A 27,651-nucleotide genomic window follows, 5' to 3' on the forward strand; every position below is an offset into this window, starting at 1 on the left:
CTTCACTTCTTAAGTAAACCCAATGTGTTCTTCAGAATCTCTTTCCTGTTCATTAAATGCATCAAATGAAAGAGCAAACGAGGTGGATTAGCAGCACTTATCAACAACAGATAGTGTAATCTATATGAAGTATTGTTCCTGGGACCTGGACAGGCGCAATAGATTTCTGCCACATTACTCATGTGCTCATCAGTGTTTTTTCTGGCAACCGCGTACGTTCTGCAGTCGTTGACACTCCAATACAACACCCCAATATGTACGTAGCAATATCTGGAGATTTTAATCATGTATCCGTTATTCCTCTACCAGAGGAACTGACACATTGTATTTGTTTTATGTAAAGGGTGCATACATCCCTAAAACAAGACTTCCTCTGCTCAGAATATTGACCTAATGTTCATCCAGAGGAATATGGCTAGAACGCATTCCTCTACATGCGTTCCATGTTCCTTCACTCAGGAGTTTGGCTGAACAAACCTCTGAGTGAACAACAACATCCCCAACGGAGCAGTGACACTACTTGGAGCTTTTCTAGTTTCATCATTTTATATTCCAAAGTTAATGGATTTTATTTGGTTGTGTCCAGATTCCGGTACTACCAGAACGTCTGCACCGTCAGTTACTCGTTTGTGTGGTGGGACTGGCCAAGATGGGAGAAGGAAATCGACTGGATGGCTCTGAATGGAATCAATCTGCCTCTGGCTTTCACTGGCCAAGAAGCTCTGTGGCAAGAGGTGAGAGACAATGTTTTATCTCTGAGTTTAAAAAACCCAACTAATTATTCATTAAGCAACAAGAGTGTCTTCTTAATCTATTGAAATGATGAAACGGTGAACAAAGCTACTGTTTAAGTTTTGATAAAAAGGAGAAAAATCAGTGAAAGCGGAGTTATGATTGAATGAACTAGTTACAGTGACCTCATTAAACTGGGGACTCTCTGTACTAACACACACATTTTCTAAAGGCTTTTTTGGTGTTTTTGTGCCATATTGAGGAAAAAAATACACATCTTCATAGTGTCAAAGTGGAGATGTTTTCAAAACTCAGTTTTGGTGTATCTATGTAGACCTTAAGTCTGCATGTAGGAGTGGAAATGCCCACTGTCAGTTCCTACTCTACAGTCCAGACCAGCAGCACACCAACCTGTACCGTACCGTTCAGAAGAAACAAGGCATTGGACGGGTGGAAACCTAAACTTCTGGATTCTTTATTACTGAACAGAAATTCTTTAAACATAATTTAGGATTCATAAAACCTTTATTGTACATGTTAAAACACAGCCTGCCTCATGGAGGTTGTTGCTTGATCTCATTTGAGCAGCTGAAGTTGTGATGACCTCCTGAACCTGTTTGCCCTTTGCCCTTCAGGTGTACCGAGCTCTTGGACTGAACGAGTCGGAGGTGGAAGAGTTCTTCTCTGGACCGGCGTTTCTTGCCTGGAACCGGATGGCTAACATGGACAAGTTTGGTGGGCCTCTGCCTCAGTCCTGGCATGTGAACCAACTGTACCTCCAAGTATTCATAACTCTTTGAATGTCAACACACTTTAACACTTAATGTTTACAATCACAGTGACCGTCTAATAACACAACCAGTGAGTGAGGCTGTATGAACATGTTTGAATGTAGAGCAGCAGTTTTGACACACAGACAAGCTCATACAGTCTGTAAGTCTGGTTGTTGCGTCTTGATTGCACCAATCAACAGGTTATCCTGTTACATTCAGATTCGGATCACTTCCTGATGTGACTCATAAGCTGCTATACATAGGGGAATTATTTGCTTATTTATTTATTTATTGTTAGGGTTAACACCTGTTAAACATACATTAACAAAGACAGAAAAGACAAAAGAGTTAGATTCTTTTTCACTCGCGAGGAGAACGGACAGAGATGTGCTTCAGTTACAATCTCCTACCGCTCTGAAGCACATTTTGTCTGCTCCTCTATTTATTGTTTCTAGGATCCCTAATCACAAGGACGCTGTAGCTCTAAAGGGAGGGGAAACGAATCATCACACAGCTACAGCGTCAAATATCATTTACTATCTAATACAATTATTCTGCACTAGACAATCTTCTTCCAGGCACAAAGTTAAACACAATATGTAGGGAATCTTCACAGTGACAGCCTTGTAGCAATCCAGCAACTCAGACGAAAGCAGAGCTCTTCACCAAGAGATCTATTCCGTCAGTGAGGCCTTCTGAGAAAGGAATCAGAGCAAATCAACAATACAAGAAACATTCATTATTCTATAATGAGATCAAATAATAAAGGAATAAAAGAAAGACAACATGATAAGATTATATGAGAATAACGAATATTTGATTAATAATATCACAATTTCTCCAACATTTCCCCCCTGTTTATCACATATTTGTTCTAATTCTCATATCCCTCCTAAACAGCCACTTCAAAACGATTTTCAGCTGGGAGTTCATTTTCAAGAAAGCAAACATGTTTACACTCAGGGCTTATACTCAGACCAAAACTTAGAATCAGGATACACATCAAGAGAGTCCTCATCAGAGCTTTCTCCGTCAGACTCAGGTTCTCTAGCCAGCAAAGGATACATCGGCGTCATCTGGTTTCCCATGGGCGAAATTGCTGTAGTGATGAGACGATTAAACAAAGAACGCAGGCAAGGAATACAACAGCATCCACACAAGGTTAGAATGGCAGCAAAGACTGCCATCGACACTAGAACAGAGGACACAAGGGTTCGGTACTTTCCAAAAACATTCATCCAGTCGTCCCACCTGGAAGTATTCACTCCAGAGAACTCCTTCAGCTTACCATTAAGGGTACGGAGCCCCTCAATGGCCTTCGTCAGGCTGCCATCAGCCGCTGTGTTGTTGGGTAGAAAAGTGCAGCATCTTTAACCAAAGATTGCACACACTCCCCCTCGTTCAGCCAGCACCATGTCAAGTGCAATGCGGTTCTGGAAAGCCATCAGTGATGTAGCGGACAGCTGCTCGTGTACCGCCTCGAAGCCTGCCTGTGTCCAGTTGCCCAGTTTTTGTACATTGTAATGGATGTAGTTGATTCTGTCAACGTTTTTGTTTAATGTACACCACCAACAAATTGTGGACTCAAATCCTGCTGCAGTTTGGTCGGCCAATTTATACTCATCTGGTACACCACGGGGAACACCAATGGCATCGATGTATGTAGGATCATTGTTCCTCCAGGTCAGGTCTCGCTTCTGCAACTGACGTCACTGCTGAGGCACAACATCAGTTAAAGCATGAATTAAATGATCAGCAGTCATAGGATAAACAGAAACAGGCAATAATAAAGAAATTAATGCAGACATCCCTGTTACCTTCCTAGGTAATCTATTAAAAATTTTGTCACCACTGCACCACCACCAGACATCTGCACGAAAGACAGGGTTAAATTCATTGTTCACAGAGAGAACAGTCCAGTGTTAAAACATCATTTGTCATACATCAAGTTTAATCTCTGTATTTGCTGACGTCATACTTGCCCAGGAGACTAAAACAATGATAACAGAACTAGGTGGAAAACACACCTGAATACCCATCCTCATTCTGTAAACAGTGTTACAAGAATACATTTTCATTTATGACATGAATTGTTCCCAGATGAAAACACAAAATAAAAACAAAAAGATATATTCACTTGTTATTTTCATTAATGTGCAAGTTCGTTCTGCTCCTAAAGACACTACAGGGTTGTGGACAATCTTCACCAGTTTTGAGACGGAAAAACTATTTGGTTTAACCCCCTTTGTAACCTGGACTTTGCCCTGTAGGTCGGTGAGCGTCTTGAGCTTGCTTCCCAATTACTTTTGAAATTAAATTACTTTTTGCAGAGTGTTAAATGTATCCAAGTTGGCTTTTCCGCTGCATCTGGGTTTTTAGTGAAATGTTCAAACCATTTAGAAAAGCATCAATTATTTCTAAACAATACTTCACTTTTATTCAATTCTATGAAGTCCATGTGCATTACTTGAAATGGATATTGCAGAGTAGGAAACTTTCCTCTAAGTGATCTTAGATTGCCCTGAGAGTTATGTTTTGCACATATCAAACAGGTCCTACAGAATTTTTTTAAATAAGAAATAAATCCATAAGTAGTGTAATGTTGATGTATCCTAACATCCCCCTGTTGAGACATGCGAAAACCCATGGCTCAATATTGCAGCCCATTTATACACATCTTTTTCTTGGTAAAATAGGTTCAGTTTCATATAATTTTTCCAATTTTGCTCCATTTTTTTATCCATAAATCCTTTTCATTTTGAGGACTTAATTGTTGCATGTCTCTTAAAGTTTCTTTCATAAATTTAATTTTTACGTCCACATGTAATACATTTATTTCTCCCTCAGCTGCTTTTTTTGCTATTTTGTCTGCAAAAGCATTCCCTAGGGACACCTTATCTGTCCCTGCAGTGTGCGCCGCACATTTACAGATTGCTAGTTGTTTTGGTAGGTGCACGGCTTGTAATAATTCTTTTAATAAGTCTGCATGTGTTACTTTTGATGTTAATGGGTGAAACAGAACTATAGGAGCTCTAACTTCTACTGCCATAGAAGCAGCAACTACAGCTCTCACACAATGTGGTAAAGCACACGCTACACTATCAAGTTTTGAAGAAAAATATGCTATTGGTCTCATTTTATCACCATGCTGTTAGACTAGCACCGAGGTCTTGACATGACCTTTACAATCCACCATCTGAACAAAAGGTTTTTTTTTTTATTGATAATCTGGTAATGCTAACGCAGCGCTTGACACGAGGGCCTGTTTAGTTTCCAAAGTCCTTCTTCTGCTTCATCTGCCCACAACAAAGAAGAAGACATTTTAAAATCTTTTATACATTAATTTATTCAGAGCTGCCACAATTTCTGCATAATTAGGCACCCAGTTTCAACAATAGTTAGTCAACCCCAAAAAGGACATCATCTGTTTTTTTGTTTGTGGTTTGGGAGCTTGGAGAATTGTCGTTTTTCTTTCCTCCGCTATGGTTCGTCCTCCTTCACTCAAATTATGACCCAAATATTTTACATTTCGTTTACACAGTTAAAGTTTATTTTGTTAACCTTATGACCTTCTTTAGCTAAATGTTACAGAAGCGCTAAAGTGTTTTGCTTACAGGTTTCCCTGTCTGGAGAGGCAATAAAACATCAACTATGTACAACAAAACTTGGCTCCCTCCTGGGGGTTGAAAAGTTGACATACTTGCACTCATTACTTGAAAGAAAAATGTAGGGCTTTCACAGTAGCCTTGAAGTAGTCTGGTGTACGTGTATCTTTTCCCTTCAAAAGTAAAAGCAAACCAAAATTGGCTCTCTTTCTCAATTGGTATTGAGAAAAAGGCATTTACTGATGTCTACAACCGTGAATACTTTTGCATCTGATCTAAGAGAATTCAACAATGTGTGTGGATCAGGCACATGTTTTGTGTCTGTGTACAGATAGGTCACAGTTATCTTGGCTGGGGTGACCTTGTTGAGTCTCGCTTCATAGTTCCTATCAGGCCCAGGAACTGTTTTGATCCAAAGTGTGACATGCAAATCATCAGGAGACTTTTGATCCTGTAGGGCAGAAATGGCTTTATGCCCCTCTGCCAGAAGTGTTTGTGCAGTGTTGTGTGGGGGTTTGTTGGGCACATCCAATGAATAAAAGTAATACAGTTCCCTGTGTCCCTGGACAACAAAGAAATCCCCTTCTTTTATTCCTGTAGCTGATCTTGACATTTTCACCACAAATATTTTACCCCAAGAATGTTTTCTCTACATGTTCTACATGCACCCGTGTCACAGAGGAAATTTACAGGTTTGCTATTTATTAGGAGAGTTATTTCAGGTCTTATGCTGTCCATAGAAAGTAAATCCTGAAGATTTAACTGGACCTATTCACTCCCCAATTTCTCTGATCTTAATCATGCTGACTGTCCTGTGTTTTTTGTTTTCTTTTCTTGGGCAATTTCTGGCTAAATGTCCTTCCTGCCCGCAACACCAGCACCCTGAGTAACTGTGCCTGTAGTTTCCTCTCCCCCGTCGCCCTTTTAAACCTCTAAGGTTCTGACCTCTGCCCCTAAAGCCTTCTCTTCCTCTCCTGTCCTCATAAAACACTTGTTCCTCATCCTGGAAAAGGCTCCTGGAACCTTTTCCTTTTCTTTTGTAATTTCTTTCTCCCCACTTTCTCGTTTTTGCGCTACTAATTGTACATCATCATACCCTTCCTCGTACAATTTTTATTTGAATTTGTTTTTTGTTTTATTTTATCCTGATCTTTAATAACTTTCCAGTCGTTTGATTTTAGACTGTCTGTTGGCTTAGTTTTACTTATTCATTTCCCCATTTTTTTTTGTAAAAATTTGGACCAGTTGTGCTGACTCCTAGGGAGTCCTAGACACTGGAGATCTGATTCAGTAGGCCAGCAATTGAAAGAACCTGTTGTGGTAACTCTCACTTCAACTCTTTCGAGTGGAGAGTTCTTGCCTGTGCATCCACAAGAGGTTTGCTGCTCACAATCCTACTGTTTTACATGAGATAAAATACCAAGTGGTATTTATACCTCCAATCACGCTCACATACACACTTTTTTATCACGGAATTTAAGCGCCTGTTATCGCCGGACTCCGCCGTCCGTTTAAACACGGGTATTTGTCGGGCCCCGTTGCCCACAACAGGACAAGGTCTCCAACCTTGCAGCACCAGGCTCCGTACACCTTATCGCGGAACTTTTGCGCCAGGACTCCGCTGCCCTACACGGATTTTGTGCAACTATTTTTACCTGTTAGAGTCTAGAATTGACAGGGTTTTCACTTGTGCGCGCAACAACCTTCAGTCAAAGAAGAAGTCACTCTTCTCTCACACAGAAGAATGACTTACTCTCTAAAACGTCATTCGCCACTTTTTAAAGAAGAATCACTCACCCTCTCTTGTCTTTCCCTGGAGTGTCGTCAACCTTCAGATCCCAGCAGGCAGGCCGAGCCCAGTCCTTTAACAGGTTCTCTTGCCGTGCGCACGGTCTTACTGGGGTCCGCCACACCTGCCGGAATCTTTCCAGTATATGACCTCCGGCTCGAAGGACCAAAATGTTAGGGTTAACACCTGTTAAACATACATTAACAAAGACAGAAAAGACAAAAGAGTTAGATTCTTTTTCACTCGCGAGGAGAACGGACAGAGATGTGCTTCAGTTACAATCTCCTACCGCTCTGAAGCACATTTTGTCTGCTCCTCTATTTTATTGTTTCTAGGATCCCTAATCACAAGGACGCTGTAGCTCTAAAGGGAGGGGAAACGAATCATCACACAGCTACAGCGTCAAATATCATTTACTATCTAATACAATTATTCTGCACTAGACAATCTTCTTCCAGGCACAAAGTTAAACACAATATGTAGGGAATCTTCACAGTGACAGCCTTGTAGCAATCCAGCAACTCAGACGAAAGCAGAGCTCTTCACCAAGAGATCTATTCCGTCAGTGAGGCCTTCTGAGAAAGGAATCAGAGCAAATCAACAATACAAGAAACATTCATTATTCTATAATGAGATCAAATAATAAAGGAATAAAAGAAAGACAACATGATAAGATTATATGAGAATAACGAATATTTGATTAATAATATCACAATTTCTCCAACATTTATGAAAGCTTTTTAACAACATATTTTGTGAAATCCCGCTGCATCGCTTCATTATCTATAAGCCCCTCTGGTGAGGCTGATTCATCTCTTTAAAGGGCCAGACTTATGGCAAGTCTACTTTTTTTGAGCTTTGCATTATATTATGATTTTATTCCCTCATCAAAAACATTCCTTTGATTCTTTCATACATGTTTGAGAAATTGTTTAATTTCCATGGCAACCATCCAGCTGTGCAAAATCACAGCACAGCTGGGCTAAAGTGGACTTAGCCCGGCCTTTCAGGACAAAGCTCCTCCTCAGAGCTGCACTTTCCGTTTACTGGAGCTCTCCCACTAAGTCTAGTTGTAGAGATACTATGTTGTGATTGGTTGAGGTCATGATTGATTTAATAAACAGGAAGGAGACTTTTTAACATCACAGTTTTATGGCAAGTACATTTTTTGAGTAACTTGTGGACTGAATCCTCATCACCTTTCTTTCTTCCTGCAGTTTAAAATCTTGGAGCGGATGAGAGCGTTTGGAATGATACCTGTGCTGCCAGCCTTCTCAGGGAACGTTCCCAAAGGAATTCTCAGGTAACGCATCCTTATTTTTCTGACACATTTTAGTTATTACTTTTAGTCGTGTGTGTTGTGTTCAAAAGTAGAGAGTTGTTCAATGGGAACTGATCATAAAAGTCTGTTCTTTCTTCCAATGAATGAAGTAATGTGTCTTTCATGTATTCAGTCATTGACTGATGCCTTTATACAATTGTTTTTAACCCTGACCCTTAACATAAACACACATGTGACAATCTGCTGCATCTTCTTCACAGTCACTGACTCACAGAGTGACAGGTGACTCTGACACCTGACTGTGTCACCTGAAGGAGACAGAATCAGGTGACAGGGCACCTGAAGAAGAATAACGGCTCTAAAACCAAACTGCTATTAAGCTCTGCTTCACTCAATAAATCATTTTGTTTGTAGTTTCTATGAGGTTGAGATGAACTTCCCTGTGGTCATGCATCACACCGCAACAAAAACTGAAAGCAGTTATATCAAACAAGAACGGTGCCTGTTACAATCCAGAGACTCGGATGACTTTGTTTGGAAATTAACAAAAAATAGAATGGAAAATATTACCAGCTTGGCACTTTTACAAAATAACGATTTCAATTCTTTCTGTACCCACAGGACAACACACAGACACATTTCATAAACAGACATGCATACAACCTCATCTGTAAAAGCTATTTAGTTAACCCAATGGGCCTCGCAATCATGTTTTTGGAATAATATTACATAAGCCAAAAAAGAATTGGACTCAAATCCAGGATGTTCATGAGTTTCATGCTTAGTTGTGTGCTTGCTGTTTCTCATGGGGTGGACTCACTGTGTGTCCAACTTCCTCTCTAAAGATGGAACCTGACTGATTCTTGGACATAAACAGTTAACCTCAACATTTTGGGCAACTGATAGCTTGTACTCACCCATGGATGCAGCCTTTATCCCAAACAGAGCAGTGGAGAAAAAGTTTTTGTTCTGCCTCTAAGGTAGAAAGGAGATCCTGTCCCAGTGGAAGCAGATCAGAACCTGGTCTGGCTCTAGATAGTTCCTTCTTCTTTTTTTTCTTCATAGTTTCCTTTTCCAGGGAATTGGGAGTGTGCCTAACTTTGAAAGAAGCAGTTCCACAATAAAGGTTTAGTTTGGAGCAGTTTGGTGAAATAGAGAGATATTCTCTGAAGGGAATCTGCTTCATCTTTCCTTCACCAAATGACAAAAAGTAGGCCTGTCACAGTTAGCTTCTATGTTTCTGTCTGATCTTGTGTAATTGGCCTGTTTTGTCCAGGTTGTACCCGAAAGCCAATGTCACCAGGCTGGGACCGTGGGCACATTTCAACTGCAGCTTCTCATGCTCCTACATCCTGGATCCAAGGGACCCACTTTTTCTCCAGATTGGCACCCTCTATCTGTCTGAGGTGGTAAAACGGTTTGGCACAGACCACATCTATAACACTGACACCTTCAATGAGATGACCCCACCTTCTTCTGACCCCACCTACCTATCTGCAGTCAGTCGCTCTGTCTTTGCCTCAATGACCGCCGGTGAGTGTCTCTGTGTCAGAAACTTTGTTCTTGTATCAAGTTTTGAATCTAACTTTGCTCCATAAAGGCACCATCAAGCTTTTACAAAAGTTGTCCTTGTTTTGATTTCTCTCCAGTTGATCCTAATGCGATCTGGTTGATGCAAGGCTGGCTGTTCTTCAGCGATCAGACGTTCTGGAAGGCGCCACAGATCCAGGCTCTACTCCATGGAGTTCCCCTGGGAAGGATGATTGTGCTGGATCTGTTTGCAGAGGCTGATCCAGTTTTCACATACACAGAGTCTTTCTATGGACAGCCCTTCATCTGGTGTATGCTGAACAATTTTGGGGGGAACAATGGGTTTTTTGGCACAATTGAAAGCATCAACTCAGGGCCTTTTAAAGCCTTGCACTTCCCAAACTCCACTCTGGTAGGAATAGGCATGACACCTGAGGGTATTGAGCAGAATCCAGTTATCTATGAGTTGATGAGTGAACTGGCATGGCGCAAAGAGCCAGTCAACCTTGCAAAGTGGGTGTCCCTGTATGCAGTACGGCGCTCTGGTGGCATGAATGATAACCTGACAGCTGCATGGAAGCTCCTATTCACCAGTGTGTATAACTGCACCATACCGGGTTATGTCAATCACAATCACAGCCCGCTCGTTCGCAGGCCCTCTTTCCAGATGAGAACAGACCTGTGGTATGACCCAGCTGACCTGTTTGAAGCCTGGAGACTCTTCATGGAAGCAGCTCCTTCTTTTATGTCCAAAGAGACCTTCCAGTACGATCTAGTCGATGTGACCCGGCAGGTCCTGCAAGTTCTGACATCGTCTTTTTACCAGGATATCGCAGACGCCTTCGCCAATAAAAAAATGCCAGAGCTGCTGACTGCGGGTGGTGTGCTGGTGTATGACCTCCTGCCTGAACTCAACCGACTGTTGAGTAGCAACCAGAACTTCCTGTTAGGGACGTGGCTGGAGCGAGCCCAATCCAAGGCCCTGAACGAGAGAGAGGCACAGCTTTACGAAATGAACGCCAGAAACCAAATCACTCTGTGGGGTCCCAGCGGCGAGATCCTGGACTATGCTAACAAACAGTGGGGGGGTCTTATCGAAGACTACTACGCTCAGCGGTGGGGGTTGTTTGTCCAAACGCTTGTGGAGTGTCTGGACCGTGGACTTCCATACAAGCAGGCGACCTTCAACCAAGCAGTTTTCCAGGTTGAACAGGGATTCATTTACAATGGCAGGAAGTACCCAACCAAACCTCAGGGAGACACTTATGAGATCGCCCACAGAATTTTCCTCAAGTACTACCCTCAAGCCATGAAGAGACTACAACAACTACAACAAATGAAAGAAAACTCTCCCATGTCCCCTGTCCCAGGACTGTCCTATTTAAGTGGCAAATAGACACTGTCCACATATAAGCGGAAATGATCTGTTGGTATGATTTATTGAAATGAGCTGCTGATTGGTGTGTGTGATTCTATTGGGAATAACTGTTAATTTACTGATCACTTTTACAAAAATACTTTTTTAAAAAGGAGCATATTAAAGCTGCAGTATGTAATGTTTATAAAGAAAAATGTTTTTTAGCATGTTTGTTAATCCTTCCTGCGGCCTTAGCACAATGCTCAGGAGGACTGCGGCAAATGTCACGGTCAGACAGCTAGAAGGGCGACCCGTCAGACCGTCAGGTCCCCGAATCACACACAAAAGACTTCCAATAGTGTGTCAGTGATGGTGGGGGCTGGTGGGAGATGATGACTCCATCTCTTATGATGACCTTATGACAGATTAAACTGTCACTGTGTTGAAACTGTATATTGTAAAACAGAAGAAAAAAAAACATCTCAGTGCTCCTATTGCCAACTATAGAAATGACTATTTGCCCCACAATTTGGGAACCACTGGCTTAGGGTTAAGCAAATCCTAAATTTCACCTAGAATAGAAATAAAAGCCATGTGAAGGAATTCAAATATCCCATGGAAAGAAATTGGAGTAACCTGAAAATTTTTTTTATCAAAAGTGGAAATGAGAATGGAATAATTATTGACCTTATTCTGTTTTTTTGCACTGTAGAAAACTTTTTCTTCCTTGATTGATTAATGCCAATAGTCAAATACGAGCCAAAAACCAACACAAAGTATCTCCATCCAACAAAACCCAAAAACGTCTTGATGCATTTTCTCCATTATCAATACAATTTAGTGCATTCACAACCAAACGACACAGAAACTCAGTCATGAGGTTTTCCTTAAAGTGATACGACCTTTGACTCGGGATTTCATCTTGATTTCTCGATAAATGTGCCGAGGTTTCAAAGCTGCAGCATAGCAGAGGGCAAAGAAGAGGGTGTGAGCAGCATGTACATGAGTTGATTGAAAACACTAAGGACCTTCCTCTTGGCTCTGATTGGCTGTTTCTGACAGAACTGTGTAGATGGCTGTAGGGCCACAGGAAGCAGCAGAGGAACTTGATTTTTCTTTTTTCTTTTTTTTTTTCTTTTTCACATGTGGCCCTACATGCATACTGCAGCTTTAATAGTTAATGTGGTTGAAAATGTGAAGGCTGTCAATAATTGTTCAAATTATTTAGTGGGGTTTTGATTAAGATATATATTCACTGTTTGAGATGAAAGTCAACTCTGTGCTTGATGTGTTTCTGATCATTCCACTTTCGTTAAATCGTGCCTGCTCACAACAAAATCCATCTCAGGGGACAAACTGGTTCAGTACAATCCATACATCACACTAGGAGTCAGCATGTGGTTAGTGTAACAGCCAGAGTGTGTTTCTGTCCAAACATTTGGCTTCCTGCTCCTATTGCTCTATTTTCTAAAGTGAATTGTTAATAATAAATAATTAGATTTAGAACCATTTTTAGAGGAAACTATGATAATTTAGTGGCAATAATCAAGGTGAAATTACATTATTTCAACGAATGTTTATTTCAAAATATTTTTTCTTCCGGCATTTTTCTGTAATTAATGGAGTCATCTTCTCCGGTTCTTAGAAAGGGAGTTAATATTAACCTATTTGCACAACGTTTGAATTGAAAACAGTGCAGCCTAGTGCAGATTAGCTATGAAAGGTTTCATTTTAACTGCAAGAGAAAAAATTATGTTTTACAATATTTGTGCTTGACAGGTTGCATCCTCTCAACAGAATCCCACATCAGCCATGGCTAACTCTCCCTGTCAGCCCCAGTTAGCTGGTTCACCTCTTCACATCGTGCAGGAGCCCATCATGCTCAGCACTGAGTTAGTGCATGAAAATCTGCAGAACACAGAATACTGTGCAAAGGTTTTTCGGTCACAGAAACACTTCAGATGTAGCCTAGCTAATACTGAAGGTCCATGTTCTGTCAGGGCCGTAGTAGTGATAGAGTAGGTTTCTCTCTAGCTGCTGTGTTTTTAGTCGTTGTGCCACATTGAAGTTGAAGTTGTGATCATCCAATGATATTTTGAATTTTCTGCCAGGTATGCTGCCTTCATTTCCTATTTAGATGGAAATCTAATTCAATTTTTATTTTCTGTTGGTGGGGAGGGATCTTTTTTCTGTTTATTAATATTTAGAAATAAATTTTATTACATATTTTTGAATGACTTTTCATTCAAGTCAAAATGATTTTTTCTATGATTACATTGCATAATAAAATATTTTGAAGACAAGACTTCTTTATTTTACACTACTTAACATTTTTCTAGTAACATTGTTTCACAGATGTAGTAAATGATTCATAATTCAGATCATTATCATTATCCTTCCACCTCCTGCAAACTGGAACCCAGAACTACTATATTAGCATTGAGACGACCTGGATGAAGAAGCAGTTGCTTGCTCACATACAGCATCATATCAATCAATCAAATTTTATTCATACAGCACATTTCAGCTGCAAGGCATTTCAAAGTGCTTTACATCATGACAGACACAAAGTCACCAAGTGGGGGTTCTTGTCTTTGCATCCACAAAAGGTTTACTGTTATATGGATCAAAATAGGGTCTAGAATTCACAGGGTTTCTGTTTCACACAATGACCTTCAGTCACTGGCCGTTTTTCTACCGGCATGAGGCTCTGTACTCCTCTTTCACAGAAATTCACTCAGGGACTCCATTGTCCCTCACTGATTTTTGTGCAATTGCAACATAGAATCAACAATCAAAACATGACATTAAGTCAAGTTCCATCATTAAATTAGCAAATGATTACATTTCAAATACAATTCTAAACAGGGGTGCTTTTAGTTGAGATTTAAAGGAAGTCAGGGTTTCCGCTGTTTTAGTTTTCTGGACGTTTGTTCCAGCTGAAAGCTGCTTCTCCTCTTTCGGTTCTGGTTCTGGGGATGCAGAGCAGGCCAGAACCAGAAGACCTGAGAAGTCTGGAAGGTTGATACAACAACAGCAGATCTTTAATGTATTGTGGAGCTAAACCGTTCAGTGATTTGTAACTAACAACAGTATTTCAATCTATTCTTTGATCTACAGGGAGCCAGTGGAGGGACTTTAAAACTGGTGTTGTGTCTCTATCTTCCTGGTTTTAGTGAGAACGCGAGCAGCAGCTTCTGGATCAGCAGCTTCTGGATCAGTAGCTTCTGGATCAATTGCAGCTGCTGGATCAGTTGCAGCTTCTGGATCAGCAGCTTCTGGATCAGCAGCTTCTGGATCAGTAGCTTCTGGATCAGCAGCTTCTGGATCTGCAGCAGTTCGATCTGCAGCAGTTGTCTTGCAGATCGAACTGTTTGTGCTTTTCTCCATGGAGATTTCTTCCTACCAGACACAACCTTCATTTGAATCAATGATATCTGAAACTTTAGACTGAAAATCATCTACCAACTTATGTACATCATTACAGCTTAAGTGTGAGGGTGAGGAGTAGATTTGATTAAATGTTTCTGCTGTGTTTTCTATGAAAGAACATTTTGTGACAGTAGCTGTTTGTCCAAGTGGGTTAAAGGATAAAGAACTTTTAAAGATAACAGTGAAGTGATCCGACAGGGCGACATCAGTTACAGAGACATTGCAAATATTTACATCCAGACTGATGACCAGTAGGTTGATATTATCAGCACAGCATCCAGAGTATGAAGACAGGAGTGCAGCTCTAAACCAGTCGGCCCATGGAGGGAAAAAAGCAAAACAAAAAAAAACTGTACAACTTGAGTAATTCCTGGAAAACAACCTAAAAGAAGAAAGACATTTAGCATTTTTTTAAAATAAAAGACAAGGTTTATTAAAAAATAGCAATATTAAGGAAAACATAACATCTCAGTCTTTTTAAGATTAGAACAATTATTGAATAAAGTTTAGTATTACATTAATTCATTGTCACGGGTTAAAATGATGTTGCTTTGTACAGGACTGAAGCACTGAGATTTACTGTAGCATTAAAAAGCATCTCCAGTGTTTTAACAGTGGTACAAAAACTACATGTACAGTGGCTCTCAAACGGTTTCACCCTGTTAAAATGTTGCCTTGTGTTGTAGAAAACCTGACCAGCATTAATCACATCAAAACTTTTTGTCCCGCAATCTGAAATATATATGGTTTAATTCATCTCAGGGGAAAATCCAAAAACAAAGTTCAGCTGCCGCAGGAATTTCTGACAGTTGCTTTCTTTCTCTGAAGTCTCCGTTTCCAGAGAGGAGAAATGGCTCCAAAAGATCTGAACGTACAAAAATGAGACAGGAGGGCAGCGAAAACCCAACAGTGTTAAATATGCCATGGCACAGTAAACGCATGCCATCAATAATATGAGAAAACATGAGACACGCTGGCAGCGTCTCCAACATAGATGAAAGTCCAAACAGAAATGGACATGAACTCCATGGGAACGTGTGACAACCTGCAGGAAGCTGCAGCTGGTGTTCTGCAGCAGATCAAATCTGTTTATCCAAATGTCAGGAGCAGAGCTGGTAAACACAAACATTTCATTCCAAAAGGGATGGAAAAATACATTTCTTTTCTGTAGATTGAACCGAGGTTTGTACAGCAAGAACTCAAACTATGGATTGAGTTTTTTGTGTTTTTTTTTTTAAACCAACTATGACATGTTTCTTTAAGAGACTTGAATTATTTCTTGATATATAAATAAACTTTCGATTAAAGCTTTTTGATATGAAAATAATATAGAAAACAAAGATTGTGGAATCCTACACAATCTCCTTTTAGCAAATCAAGAGCTAAAAACCTCCAACACTTTAAAAAATGACTTAATGAGTTTTAGAAATTACAACAAAAAATAAAAAATAAATTAGATCGGTCAAACTGGTGAACAATTATTTATCCGTCAACATTAGGATGGGCTTTACATATGCATTTGTTCACAAGAACAACAACTTTGGTCTTTATATTCAGTCATTTTTGTTAGACTTGGTTTGACAGTAGTAGTACTGTCACATGTAGACAAAGTGGTAGATGAGCCATCATTCCAACTTTGGTCAAATAGTCAGATTAGCTAAAATCTAAGGGGCGGTCAGCGTTTTCATTCATAAAACGTATCACATTATTCATTTAAACACATTCAGACTGTTCACCAGCTTCATTCAGGCTAAAAGCAGCTTTTCCCACTTCATCCTCATACCGTCCAAAAGTCTAAATGATCAATGCGGAAGGAGACAGCAGAAAAAGTTCCTTTACAGCAACCAACAGGAAGAGGATTTAAATCCCAAATCCAACATTTGGGATTAACCATTAATAACCAACAGATGATTCCACAGAGTGAAATAATCTCCCACTGATGGTTGTTTGTTTCAAGACGAACCTCAGTGGAAATCAATTGGTGAGTCGAATTGAAAGGCTTTTTGAAATAATATTGCAACTCTAAAACCGAAACAAGCGGTGGAACCTCAGATTACTTCCTGTTCCTCACATCGTTTGAAGGTGGAGAGAAAAATTAGAGCAGCGAAGACGAGAGATGATTCCAAAAGGAAAATCTGGCTGCTGATCACAGCAACAGTAAAATGTAAATACATCAAGCTTCCTGTCAAGAGGTACGAATGAAAATCAAATATAAAAGTTTAAAACAAGGTTCAGGTCAACAGCAATGAGATCAGGTCAGCCATGAGATTACAAAAATAAAAATCAACCAACATCAAGTAGAAAGACCACCAGTTATACAGCATATAGCATTGATTTACACACACACACACACACACACACACACACACACACACACACACACACACACACACACCACACACACACACACACACACACACACACACACACACACACACACACACACACACACACACACACACACACATTAAAAAGACAGGGAGGATACCTGAGTTAGTCGTCAGTGGTTTAAAGAAAAGCACTAAATTAACAACTGATTCCAACATTATCATCATTTTCCAAGTCTTTTCCACCACTGGCTTCTTTAAGCTGTTTAGAAATGAGTTGCAGTTTATTCATGGACAGCTGATCAAACCCCTAATTTACTGTTTTTCAGTCCTGCTTTCTCCTGTAAACAAATATAAAGTCAGACAAGTTTTCAACTGAAAGCGATTTAAACTGAACAGATCTAATGAAAGACTCACAGATCTGTTTTTTATTCCTAAAGACATGGATCGGATCAGTAGCAGCATAACTCCATTGCTGATGAAGTTTTATTTTTAATTCCTCTGGAATGAACGAATGAATGAACAAATGATTAGTCAGGTGATCAGACTGGGAGTTTCATTAAGAGTTGATTATGTGCCTGACAGAGCCAGACAGTCTGAAAATGTCACTAATTTATTATATCTAGTCAAAATAGCACTTATCCAGTAGCATAAAGTAAAGTGATATCATAGAACACATATCTACTATCTTATAAAGAGATGAGAAAAACAGAAACGTGTTGTTCATTTGAAGCCTGCTAATAATAAAATGCTTTCCAGTAATCAGGGATGATGGTATGAAGGTCGCAGGTCAGCCTGCAGCCTGCGCATCTCAGCCTGCAGCCTGCAGCCTGCGCATCTCAGCCTGCAGCCTGCAGCCTGCGCATCTCAGCCTGCAGCCTGCGCATCTCAGCCTGCAGCCTGCGCATCTCAGCCTGCAGCCTGCAGCCTGCGCATCTCAGCCTGCAGCCTGCGCATCCCGCAATTTACAGGGTGTTTGGAGGAGGGTGGTTTCAGGAACCTAATCAGCTGGAGGGGTATGGCGCAGAAACATGTAGGATAGATGCAGGACGAACTCCTGGAACTTCCGGGTGGTACATTTTGTGGAATTAAATTGCAGAAAAACAACCCACAAGTTGTGGGAAATACAGGTTGCATTTTGTTTTAGTAACTTAAAATATTATTTATCCAGAACTTTTCCAAAACAACCAGCAGCTGAGGCGCCAACTCATGTTCACGACAATAAAACCTGTGATAAAATACGGGACGCAGTCGCCAACAGAAAGGCAGCTAAAGCCTTCAGGATAAGAAGAATCAATGGCGGCTCATCCAGTCTGCTCCAGTTTTGCGTTAGCTGAGAAGAAGACACAGTGGTTGCATGTGGACTTCAGGAGGTAGGCGGACTGAGCGCGCTCTGAGCGGCGTCACACAGGATCTGCTCCAGCACCGTCAGCAGGTGTTTCAAGCCGTAGATGTAGCCGTGGTCCAGGCTGTCGCTTGGGAAAACATGAGCAAAGTCGATCATTCTGACCTCCACAGCTGCATCTCCTGTCCCGCCCTGTCCGTCTGTCCCCCTCTGTCCCTCCATCCCATCCTTGTCCTCCTCTGTCCTGCCTCTGTCTCCATCCTGGTTTCTGTTCCCATTCGGTGACAGCTTCGGGTCGGCCTTCCTCTGATACGTGTTGTCTTCTTCGTACGGCGCAGGAGCGTGATCGGAGGCTTTCGTTACCTCGGCAACTACATCATCCACCCTGCTGAAGTGGAGGTGACCCCTGACACAGGGCTTGTCCCTGTCCTTCCTGTGATTGGTGTGAACCATGGAGATGCTGCTGTCCCATAAAACGCCCACTTCGGTGTTGTTGTTGTACTCGGCTAGCTTGTTTTCCTGTCCAGCTTCCTGCTGACCCGCTTCCTCTTCCTGGCTTTGACCGCCATCACTAACCAGCACCGAATGGGCGGTTTTCATCAGACCGTCGCTGACTGACGGGCCGATGAGGAGAGATGACAAAGAGGAGGGAAGACCCTCGTAGACGAAAAGAAGGGAGCTGGCGTAAAAGGCCAGCTGGTGCTGGGAGTGAAACCAGTTGAGAATGTGCTGCACCCTGCAGATGCTGGCCCGGACGGCGTCCCTCCTCAAACACACGCCGTTCTCAAAGAACGTAGCTAAACCTGCAGGGGAACATAGCTGTCTTTATCTCAACTGTTTGAATTGCTATTTATGAAAATAGTTAGGCAAATATGGAAGTGTGAGAATAAGATCAGATGGACAAACGCACCGTCTTTAACCGTGTCCTGAGCCAGGGCCCTTCCATAGTGCTGGTTGTAGGAGTTGAACGTCTCACTGCGAACATCATAGACCTGAAAAACAGCAAGGATTCATCAACATGGTGGTCGTCTTTCAACAAAGTCCGTTCATCATCAGCCTTTCGGGCCACCAGGCTTTACTTCAACACCACCTTACAGGAGCACAAGAATTTGATCTTAAAGTTGGAGTATATAACTTTATAAACAATGTTTTTTGTTGTTGTTTTTAACGTCGCGCTTATGAGACAAAAAAAAATTAAGTTCCTCTGACTTCTCTCTGAGTTTCTACAGTCATCATTGGTTGTTTCAGATACCACTCTGTCAGAAACAACCAATCAGAGACAGGAGGAGGTTCTTGGCGCTGTAAGTTATGCTAGTGTACGTGCTAGTCAATGTGCTGGTCAATCTTGGTTATTTCTGACAGAGTTTCTGACATCAAGGCATACTTTAACAAAAATGTAAAAAAAATAAAATAAAATAAATTAATAAAATATTGTTTATAAAAGTTACTCACTGTATCTGGCCCAAGCAAATACAGTAAAGAAATAAAGTATAGATTTTTCATGCTTTGGATCTGAAGAGGCTCCATTGTTTCAGTGCAAAGCCTGACAGGTTGTGCTTTTGTTTTTACAGGAGGCCAAATGGACTGCAGCAGAACGCAATTGATACGTTTAGCTCTGTAAATGACAAGGCAGCTAAAGCTAAAGGTAATGTAGCGCTGCACACAGCTCACATAGCTCACACGGCTACAGCAGGTAAACCTCACAGCATCAGTTAAATGTGGCATCACTGTGAAGAGGTGGATGCCGTGGAGAGGCTTTTGGGCCAAATGTCCAGACTCTGGAGCTCCTCCTGATCAGCTGCTATCTGGGTCGAGTCAGTAATGTTCAAGCCTCTCACTGTACAGCTGGACTCACCTCAGATCTGGATCATTTGTTAGCAATATGTCAACCATCTCTACAATATGAAACTCTTAACAGCTTTATGCTTAAACAGTTTTAACATGAAAATAAACATCAACTCCACATGGCAAAAAAATATTCCAAATATTATTTATACTCAGTCAGTTATTAAGCTATCATAAAGAGCTAACCCTCATGCCCAGGATCAGGAATCCGATCTCCTCCATCAGAGGGTATTTTCTGATCTGTTGCTCCCGTTTCTCCTGTGAAGCCAGCGGATCATAGCTTCTGCGGCCCAGCTTCACATCCATGATGCACGGCTTGTTGAAGCGACTCGTCACATCCTCCAGCTTCAGGTAGAGCTCTGCGTCAACGACATCACAAAGCGTCATCATACAGAAATGAGTTTCCTTTTGTCATTTAGGCCTTTTAGCATAAATTGTCACGTTGTGAAAAGGAGATGAGGTCATAGTTTATTTCTCACCGTTTGGGCTGTCAGGAGAAGACCAGGTGCCGTAATATTTGGGAAGGTGTTTCTGGAGGTCCAGCAGACAAGGATCAGAGCAGTCCTCTGCAAACACCTGTGATGACCATACAGATTGACACACACAATGAAACTCATGCTGTATTGTCAGACAGACCAGAAGCAGAAACACCTTTGACTTGTATGGAAATGTTTGAGGCTTTACAAACAGAATAAAAACAGAACTATCAGCAGTTTTAATGTCGTCAAGATTTTTTTTTTTTTGGTCTCCAATGAATATTTAAGTAACCTGGTGTGTATTCACACCTGACGGTCTTGGTAGACTCGATTCTACTGGGGACCAAAACTACAACATTTGCTCCATTTCCAGCTGCTGCGATTCTCTTTCGGACGAAACTGTGTAAGACAATCCAAACCATTTTAAAAAACCTGTTCCCCACCTCACCTGCGGGGGAGCTGCAACAAGAACCACTGAAGGAAAGAACACAAAAGCCTCTGAAGAAGACACTCAGCACAACCTCCTTCTCAAAATGTGAACAATGGAGTGTCGTCATACTTTAGTTGTGAAATGATTTCTTTTTTAAATTTGGTAAAACTCTATGAGCCATTTCTCCCGCTAAAGTCACAATTGTTTTGGTTGTATTTACCCAGAATGCCTTGCACTATAATCCATTTTCTCCTTTTGGAATGGATATGTCTGCTTGGCAATTGAACTGCACCAGAGTTCTCCTCAATTGAACCGACTCTTAGGTTTGTCGGCAGACCAGAGTTCACTTTTTAGGTCCTTCACACTTCACCAAACCAATCAGACTTTCTGGACAAATGGACTGGAGTTCCACTAAAGCGAATTCACCAAGGTTGGTGTGAATGAGCCCTTAGGAACAGGAGCTGAAACTAGATTCCTAGGATCCTAAGATGTGGATCACAATGAACAGGAGAAGATTCCAGATCGGAGCAGCTGGCTGAACTCAGACGCTGCGATCAGGTGAGGAGCAGCTTGAAGCTGTTCTCTTACTGTGAATCTATAAGAATGTTATTTCCAACCATGTTCAAAACTAAAGGCGTCTTTTGAATTAGAGGTGAAAAGTCTCCAATAGACAGGGGAAGAAGTCCAAGTTACCTCGACTGGAGCACTCGGCTGAGAACCTACACCAGTCCACTCCAAAAATCCAGTCAAAAATCTGTTTCTTTTTTCCAACCCCACCCCCCAAAAAAACTAACTGAAATATTTGTCTGGAAAAAAGTGAGAATTTTATTTACCATGCTATAAAACTGCATTTCTCGTGGTCCTCTGGGTGGAGGCTGAACTTGCTTCAAGACTGTTCCATCTGGATGTTGTAAAATACCTGCAGCACACACAGTATGAATATTCAGTTATGTTTATGAATACAATGCTTATGCTGATTTATGCAGAAAAGAATTATGCTAATGACCATCAAAAGAATTCCGTATCTGCTTTATTCATTGTTTTGATCTATTATTGTCCCGAGCCTGTTCGGAGAGTTGAGCTTCCAGGTGTAAAGGATAACCTCAGGCAGGAACATGAAGAGCACAAACATGGCAGATCAACTATTGAACATGATGTTTCTGCTCCAGATCAAGTGACTGACGGGAAAGGAATTGGACACTGGCAAAAAGGTAAGATGCATTTAAGATGTTTCTTGTATGGATAAACTATTATTCACATCTTGGAGGTTGTGAAGGATTCTACTAAACACTCAAGTCTTCAGGGTTTTTCCATGGATCTTCAATGACATTCAGGAGCTTAATAGGGTCATGCAAGCACTGCTATGCTCCTTCTTATGAAAATGCCTGTTTTGTTTGCTGTATGTTTAGATTCATTGTCATGAGAAAATATCCACCTTCAATTATCTGTCAACTCTTAGCATTCATTATCCAGGAAATTTTATCTATCTTTCAATTACATAAAGTCTTTACTCTTTACCAACCCCTCCAGCTTTTTATAGCAATCAAAATAACAGATTTGGTGGTGCAAATATCTGCAAGGAATTAAGCAACATTCTTATAAAAATGTGACTTTTTGTTTTAATTGTATAAATATTGCCCCCTGCAGGTGGGAACTATCAGTCATGGAAGTCCAATGTTTTGAGCATTTTTGAGAGAGAAAATACATATATATGAGCTACAATCATTCAAATTGCTAAAAAAATAAAAGCTTAAAATGTTTTTGCTCTGCACGTAATGAATATCTTTAAAATGACTGTTTCACTTTCTGAGACGACTGACAAGATATGATGAAATTTTATCCAATGTTCTGTGGGGATGATTTACAGCACTCTCAAAGATAAAGATTCTTGAATGACTTTTCTGATCTGTTCATTGCCGAGACATGAGAATCTTTCTGTCACTGGGAAACATGACAAAATCCTGTATGTCGACCTGGTAAGTCAATGACAAACCAGTTATTAAAATTACTGGTTTTTAATCTTGCGCAACCCGTCTCTCTGCCTACACAACAATGTGGAAACACACTGCAGCTTGTTGTGAACTGTGATTTTTACTCTTTGCCCCATTTTAAGATCACTAGAGGAACAGGAAGGAGGCCTGGAGAAGGGGCTTATCCATAACTCATAACCAAGTGAAAAGGTCCCATCTTTCTTTGTAGTGAAACATTTTTATATTCAGCTATTTTAAAAGCTTATAATGTACATAAGAAGGGGAAAAAATGTTAATAGTTTTGGACTAAATTGACAGACCTTTCATAGAAGTGCACTTCTCTTTGCCTGTAGTGGGAAATGTTATCATCGTAGTTAATATTTGGCAGGTAACCGATTAATTATTGACAGTGTATAAAAGTTTATAGGCATAAAAAATGCTGTCTCTTTTACAAAAGCTGGACACTGTAGCTTGTACCAGCTATAGCTTTTAGCCCGGCTCTTACTGCAGCACACCTTGTGCAATACAGCTTCTTACCTCAGCTGTTTACTTAAATATGATTATTTTTGACACCGGCCTTCATTTGTCACCAGAAATGAGGAAGCAACTCTTTACACAGTGAGACTGCAAAAAATTTAATGATTAAATTATATTTTATCCCTGAATGGCTACATTCATAAAGCATGTTTAATGTTCAATTCTAATTTTTGGCTGAAATACGATTTTTTTTTTTTTTTTGAATGGTCGCTCATACTACATGCAATCGCAATGACAGATCTGTGTGAACCGTTTCTGTGTGACGAAGACGTCACACAGCAGCCACATCTGGCTTCTTCTGGTGTGGAATTATGACGCACGTCTCATGTCCATGAGTGAAAAAGTCGGATAAAATATCCGACTAAGTGTCAAACTTTGAAAGAAATATATTTAAACATTTACATGTTAGTTGTCTCACTGAAATAAATAATAATGTACTAATGTTTTGAACAATATTTAACGTAGTTTAGTGAGGCCTTTATTTTTATCTTAAATACCACAGCTGCTTGAGCTGGTAGACAATCTGGTTTTGTCATCTATATATTAATGCTTTAAAGGAAAGTCATCAAAGACGAGTGAACTTCACATTTCTGTTGTTTCATGTCAACACAGGTTTTCCCCAGTTCTCCCCATCCAGGGAACTTTTCAATCACACTACCAGTGGGGCTAACCAACAAATAAATATGATCAATTAATCAAATTTGCTGTTCACAAAGCATTAACTTTTGGAAAATCTGCTTTTTTTGCACCATTGCACTCCTTGGCCTTCCATAGTATAGAATGAAGTCAGTCAGACCGGCCAGGTCTTGTTTTATGAGCCGGTTTTACTGCTTGCAGTTAGTTGAAAATCAGGCCAACTGTCGGTAGGGATGACTGACATAAAAGCAAGTTCTTGAAAATATTTTCTATACAAGCATTTTTAAACCAGTTTTTAAAAGTTTCACACATGAATACATTTGATATTGACATTGTAAGGTCTTTTTAAGAGGTGAAAGTGAGAAATCACACATCGGACTCAGTATGAAAAACATTGGATCTGTTGTGTTTCAGCTACATTGTCCAACCCTCAGTATGGACTCCAGGTACTGGACAAGTCAGGTTTAAATCTATGACTTGAGTCTTGACTTGCTATAAATCAGAAATGTCTTGATTTCTCTTAGATTTGAGCCTTTTAAGTTGACATACCTTAATATCTTACACAGAGTGTAACAATGGAGCCATTCTGGATTTTGGGGAGGGTCCATTTGTAGTCCATTGAACACCTTTTAGCAGAGTATCTCCATATGTTGCTGCAACACGCATGCTACAGCAATATGCATGCTACAGCAACACACAAGCTGCAGCAACATAGAAGCTGCAGCAATACGCATGCTGCAGCAGCATACATGCTACATCTCTCAGGCCACTTGCCCAGGTTGGCCTTGTAAATGAGAGCTAAATTTAACACTGTAATTATTCAATTTAAATGAATAAATTGGATAAATAAATGAATGAATGAATGTTAGTTCCATGTTGTTCGACAACAGTCAAAAAAACCTATGTGCCATATTTCTGAAATTCCCTTCTGGTTGTTGGGGCCAACAAATCCATCTTTTCAATGTATAAGTTTGAGAGTTCATTCATTATTACTGTGATTAAAATTCAAGTTTAAGGCCTGAACTTGGGACTGGCCTGTGTTTGCTTTGAACCTGAACCTTGGTCACACCCCTGCGAACAAATCGTTTTTCCTGAAAATATCTGGAATGATCCACACCCTTTTAAATGAATCATTCATCCACAAACAGCAGGCTCTACAAACGTCTGACTGCTGCTGCTGGGTTTCTATCACTCTTACTGCCCCCACTAGTAAATCATTAACCACGTCCAGATATAGTTTATTAATATACAGGCCTTTCCTTACCAACTTTCTTCACTCCATACTTGTGACCTGCCACCTGATGAGAAAGTGGGACACAGCCGTTCAGGTGAGCGAGGTCCTGTGGTCCCAGAAGCTGCTGGCCGGACTGGTTCATGGAGGCGCTGTCCCCAACAGCGGCCAAGCCGGGGCTCAGGTCCAGTTTACCGAGCGCTTTGGTGGACTCCATGACGTTAGCTCCTGACATCTCGAAAGTCCAACACAGAGAGCGGGGTCGAACGCCGAACGTAACGCTCCAAAGCCATCAATGTAGCGCTTCGCTTATCCCACCGTCATTTCGCAATCACACAATTCTGATGCAAATGTCAAACGCCTTCGAGTGGAGGCTGGTTCCGGTGAAACCAGAGGAGCAGGTAGTGAACTACCGAGCCACGCCACGGCACACAGCGCGGCGTCCAGCGGAGACGCTTAGCTCCCCGTCCAACGCTGATTCAATGGTTTTCATTTCTGGAACAGCGACACAAACACATCCTGACCACTTCCTACTGCCGTTAATGTGAGCAGAGCCAGGGTCGGCTTCCGGTTGTTGCCTACAAAATAAGAGAAACGAAGAAGCTCTAAATTCAGCAATGATGATGATGATGATGATAATAATAATAATAATAATAATAATAATAATAATAATAATAATAATAATAATAATAATAATAATATACGACATCTCATTTATGTCTATAAAACGTAACTGAAAACTATTTCTAGCATTCCTTACTATTAAGGAGTTTAATTAGTTAATTACATATCAAAGGTAAAATTAAAATGGAGAGTTCAAGGAATCCTAGCTTAATAAATCGACTTCCGGTTACTCTTTCCCTTTTTACCACAGTTACCTGATAAGCTTAAACTACCAGCAAGTTTTCTCTGAATCTCATCTAACAGACCAGCAAGATGTCAAAAATGTCCCACAATTCAAATCCAGAGATTTAGAGGACGCAAACTGACCTGAATTTATGTTGTATTGAGAGTAAGCTCAACAATATCCTGCATTGTTTAAACTTTGAATTCAAGCTTCATGCCTCATATAAAAATGTTCATTCTTCCATCTAAGAAGATCACAGCTCATTTCTATTATAATTCACTTCATTCATTCAATGTCAGTTCACAAGAAATGGCACATAAAATCTCATCTACACCGAAGAAAGTGCAGTAAAGCAGACAAAATCAGTTTAGAATATATTTATGATGATTACAAGTAGTGAGGAATGAGCTGAGATAATAGATGTAAAATGAGCCAAATGTGGCAAAAGTGACAAAATTCAGAAAAGAAAATGAAGAGATTTATTAAAGCTATCACATGTTTTTAATGCTATGGGTAAAGTCAAAGAAGTAGACAAGAAAAGATACAACACTGAAAGTATGACATATTGGATTGAGTAAGTTATTGTTCATACTTGAAAACAATTAAAATAAAAAATACCATCTATGTATGGAAGATGACGGAAATATTAAGATGACAGAAGTGATGATTTAAAAATTAAATATTGAAACGAAAGATGGGTCATGGATATGCACAAACATATCTACTTGCACATGAGAAGAAGGAAGGCCCTGCTGTGCTTGAGCAAATGTTTTATCGGGTTTTCAACAACTCAATGTGTTCAGTAGAATTAATTGTTGATGAAAAAAAAAATCTTAGTTTCACTTTTGTTCCATATTTAATATGAATAAATATAAAGACACAAGAGAAATGAATTGTGGCCATGTTGACAGGAATATACCATGACACAGCTTTGTGTGTCCAGAAGCAGTCATCTGGCAGGCTACCACTGTGTGAAGGAAAAACAACTTTGTGAACAAATGACCTATTGCTGTTTTTTAAAGCCTCATTTAGAATGAAAGGTAAATACAATGTAATGAGCCTGGTGAGCATGTGACCATCAGAGGCAAGTTGTACATGTCTCATATCTGTCTGAACTTATGTTAACTATCCAATAAGACTGCCGACATACATGTTATTGCTGTTGCTGTTTACTTTGATCCTTTTATACAACCTATTCACTAGTTACAAGAAAAGTCCAGATCAATATATATTTATATGGACTTTAAGGAAACAGTTTAAACATCAATCGTATTTATTACGATTCTTTCGGTAGGTATTTAAAATCCTTCACATTCTTTAGATAACATTTTCAGTCCCACTTCTATCAGTTTACTGCATCTTCTGCTTAAACCAAGGCGTCTAAAGGGAAAAACAGCGCCCCCCAGAGTCACAATATACGTCAGTCACAAAATTAGGCTTCTGGTTTTACAATGATGAAAATATGATTATTTTTGTTTTTCTGAAGGAAATTATTTTCTGTTTTTAA

At 40.3% G+C, this 27,651-nt stretch overlaps 2 protein-coding genes across 2 annotated transcripts in view; one reads left to right on the forward strand and one right to left on the reverse strand.

Annotated features, from left to right (window-relative positions):
* The window catches only part of naglu (N-acetylglucosaminidase, alpha), a 15,611-nt gene extending 2,240 nt beyond the window's left edge, over positions 1–13,371 (forward strand). The window contains exons 2-6 of the mRNA XM_055021232.1: positions 587–734; positions 1,368–1,514; positions 8,117–8,202; positions 9,458–9,714; positions 9,831–13,371. Of these exons, the coding sequence (XP_054877207.1) occupies positions 587–734; positions 1,368–1,514; positions 8,117–8,202; positions 9,458–9,714; positions 9,831–11,107 (1,915 nt within the window). The 3' untranslated portion in view covers positions 11,108–13,371. The remainder of the gene's footprint in view (positions 1–586; positions 735–1,367; positions 1,515–8,116; positions 8,203–9,457; positions 9,715–9,830) is intronic.
* Positions 13,372–15,709: 2,338 nt separating this feature from the next.
* Positions 15,710–25,823, reverse strand: ipmkb (inositol polyphosphate multikinase b). The gene is made up of 6 exons (XM_055021247.1): positions 25,331–25,823; positions 21,757–21,842; positions 20,497–20,593; positions 20,204–20,376; positions 19,083–19,164; positions 15,710–18,975 (listed from the first exon to the last, which is right to left on the reverse strand). The coding sequence occupies exons 1-6, from the start codon at positions 25,530–25,532 to the stop codon at positions 18,194–18,196; spliced, it is 1,422 nt and encodes a 473-aa protein (XP_054877222.1). The 5' UTR covers positions 25,533–25,823; the 3' UTR covers positions 15,710–18,193.
* Between the last annotated feature and the right edge of the window lie 1,828 nt (positions 25,824–27,651).

The sequence above is a fragment of the Poeciliopsis prolifica genome, unplaced genomic scaffold (genome assembly GCF_027474105.1).
Source record: "Poeciliopsis prolifica strain line A6 unplaced genomic scaffold, Auburn_PproV2 SCAFFOLD074, whole genome shotgun sequence".
Taxonomy (NCBI): domain Eukaryota; kingdom Metazoa; phylum Chordata; class Actinopteri; order Cyprinodontiformes; family Poeciliidae; genus Poeciliopsis; species Poeciliopsis prolifica.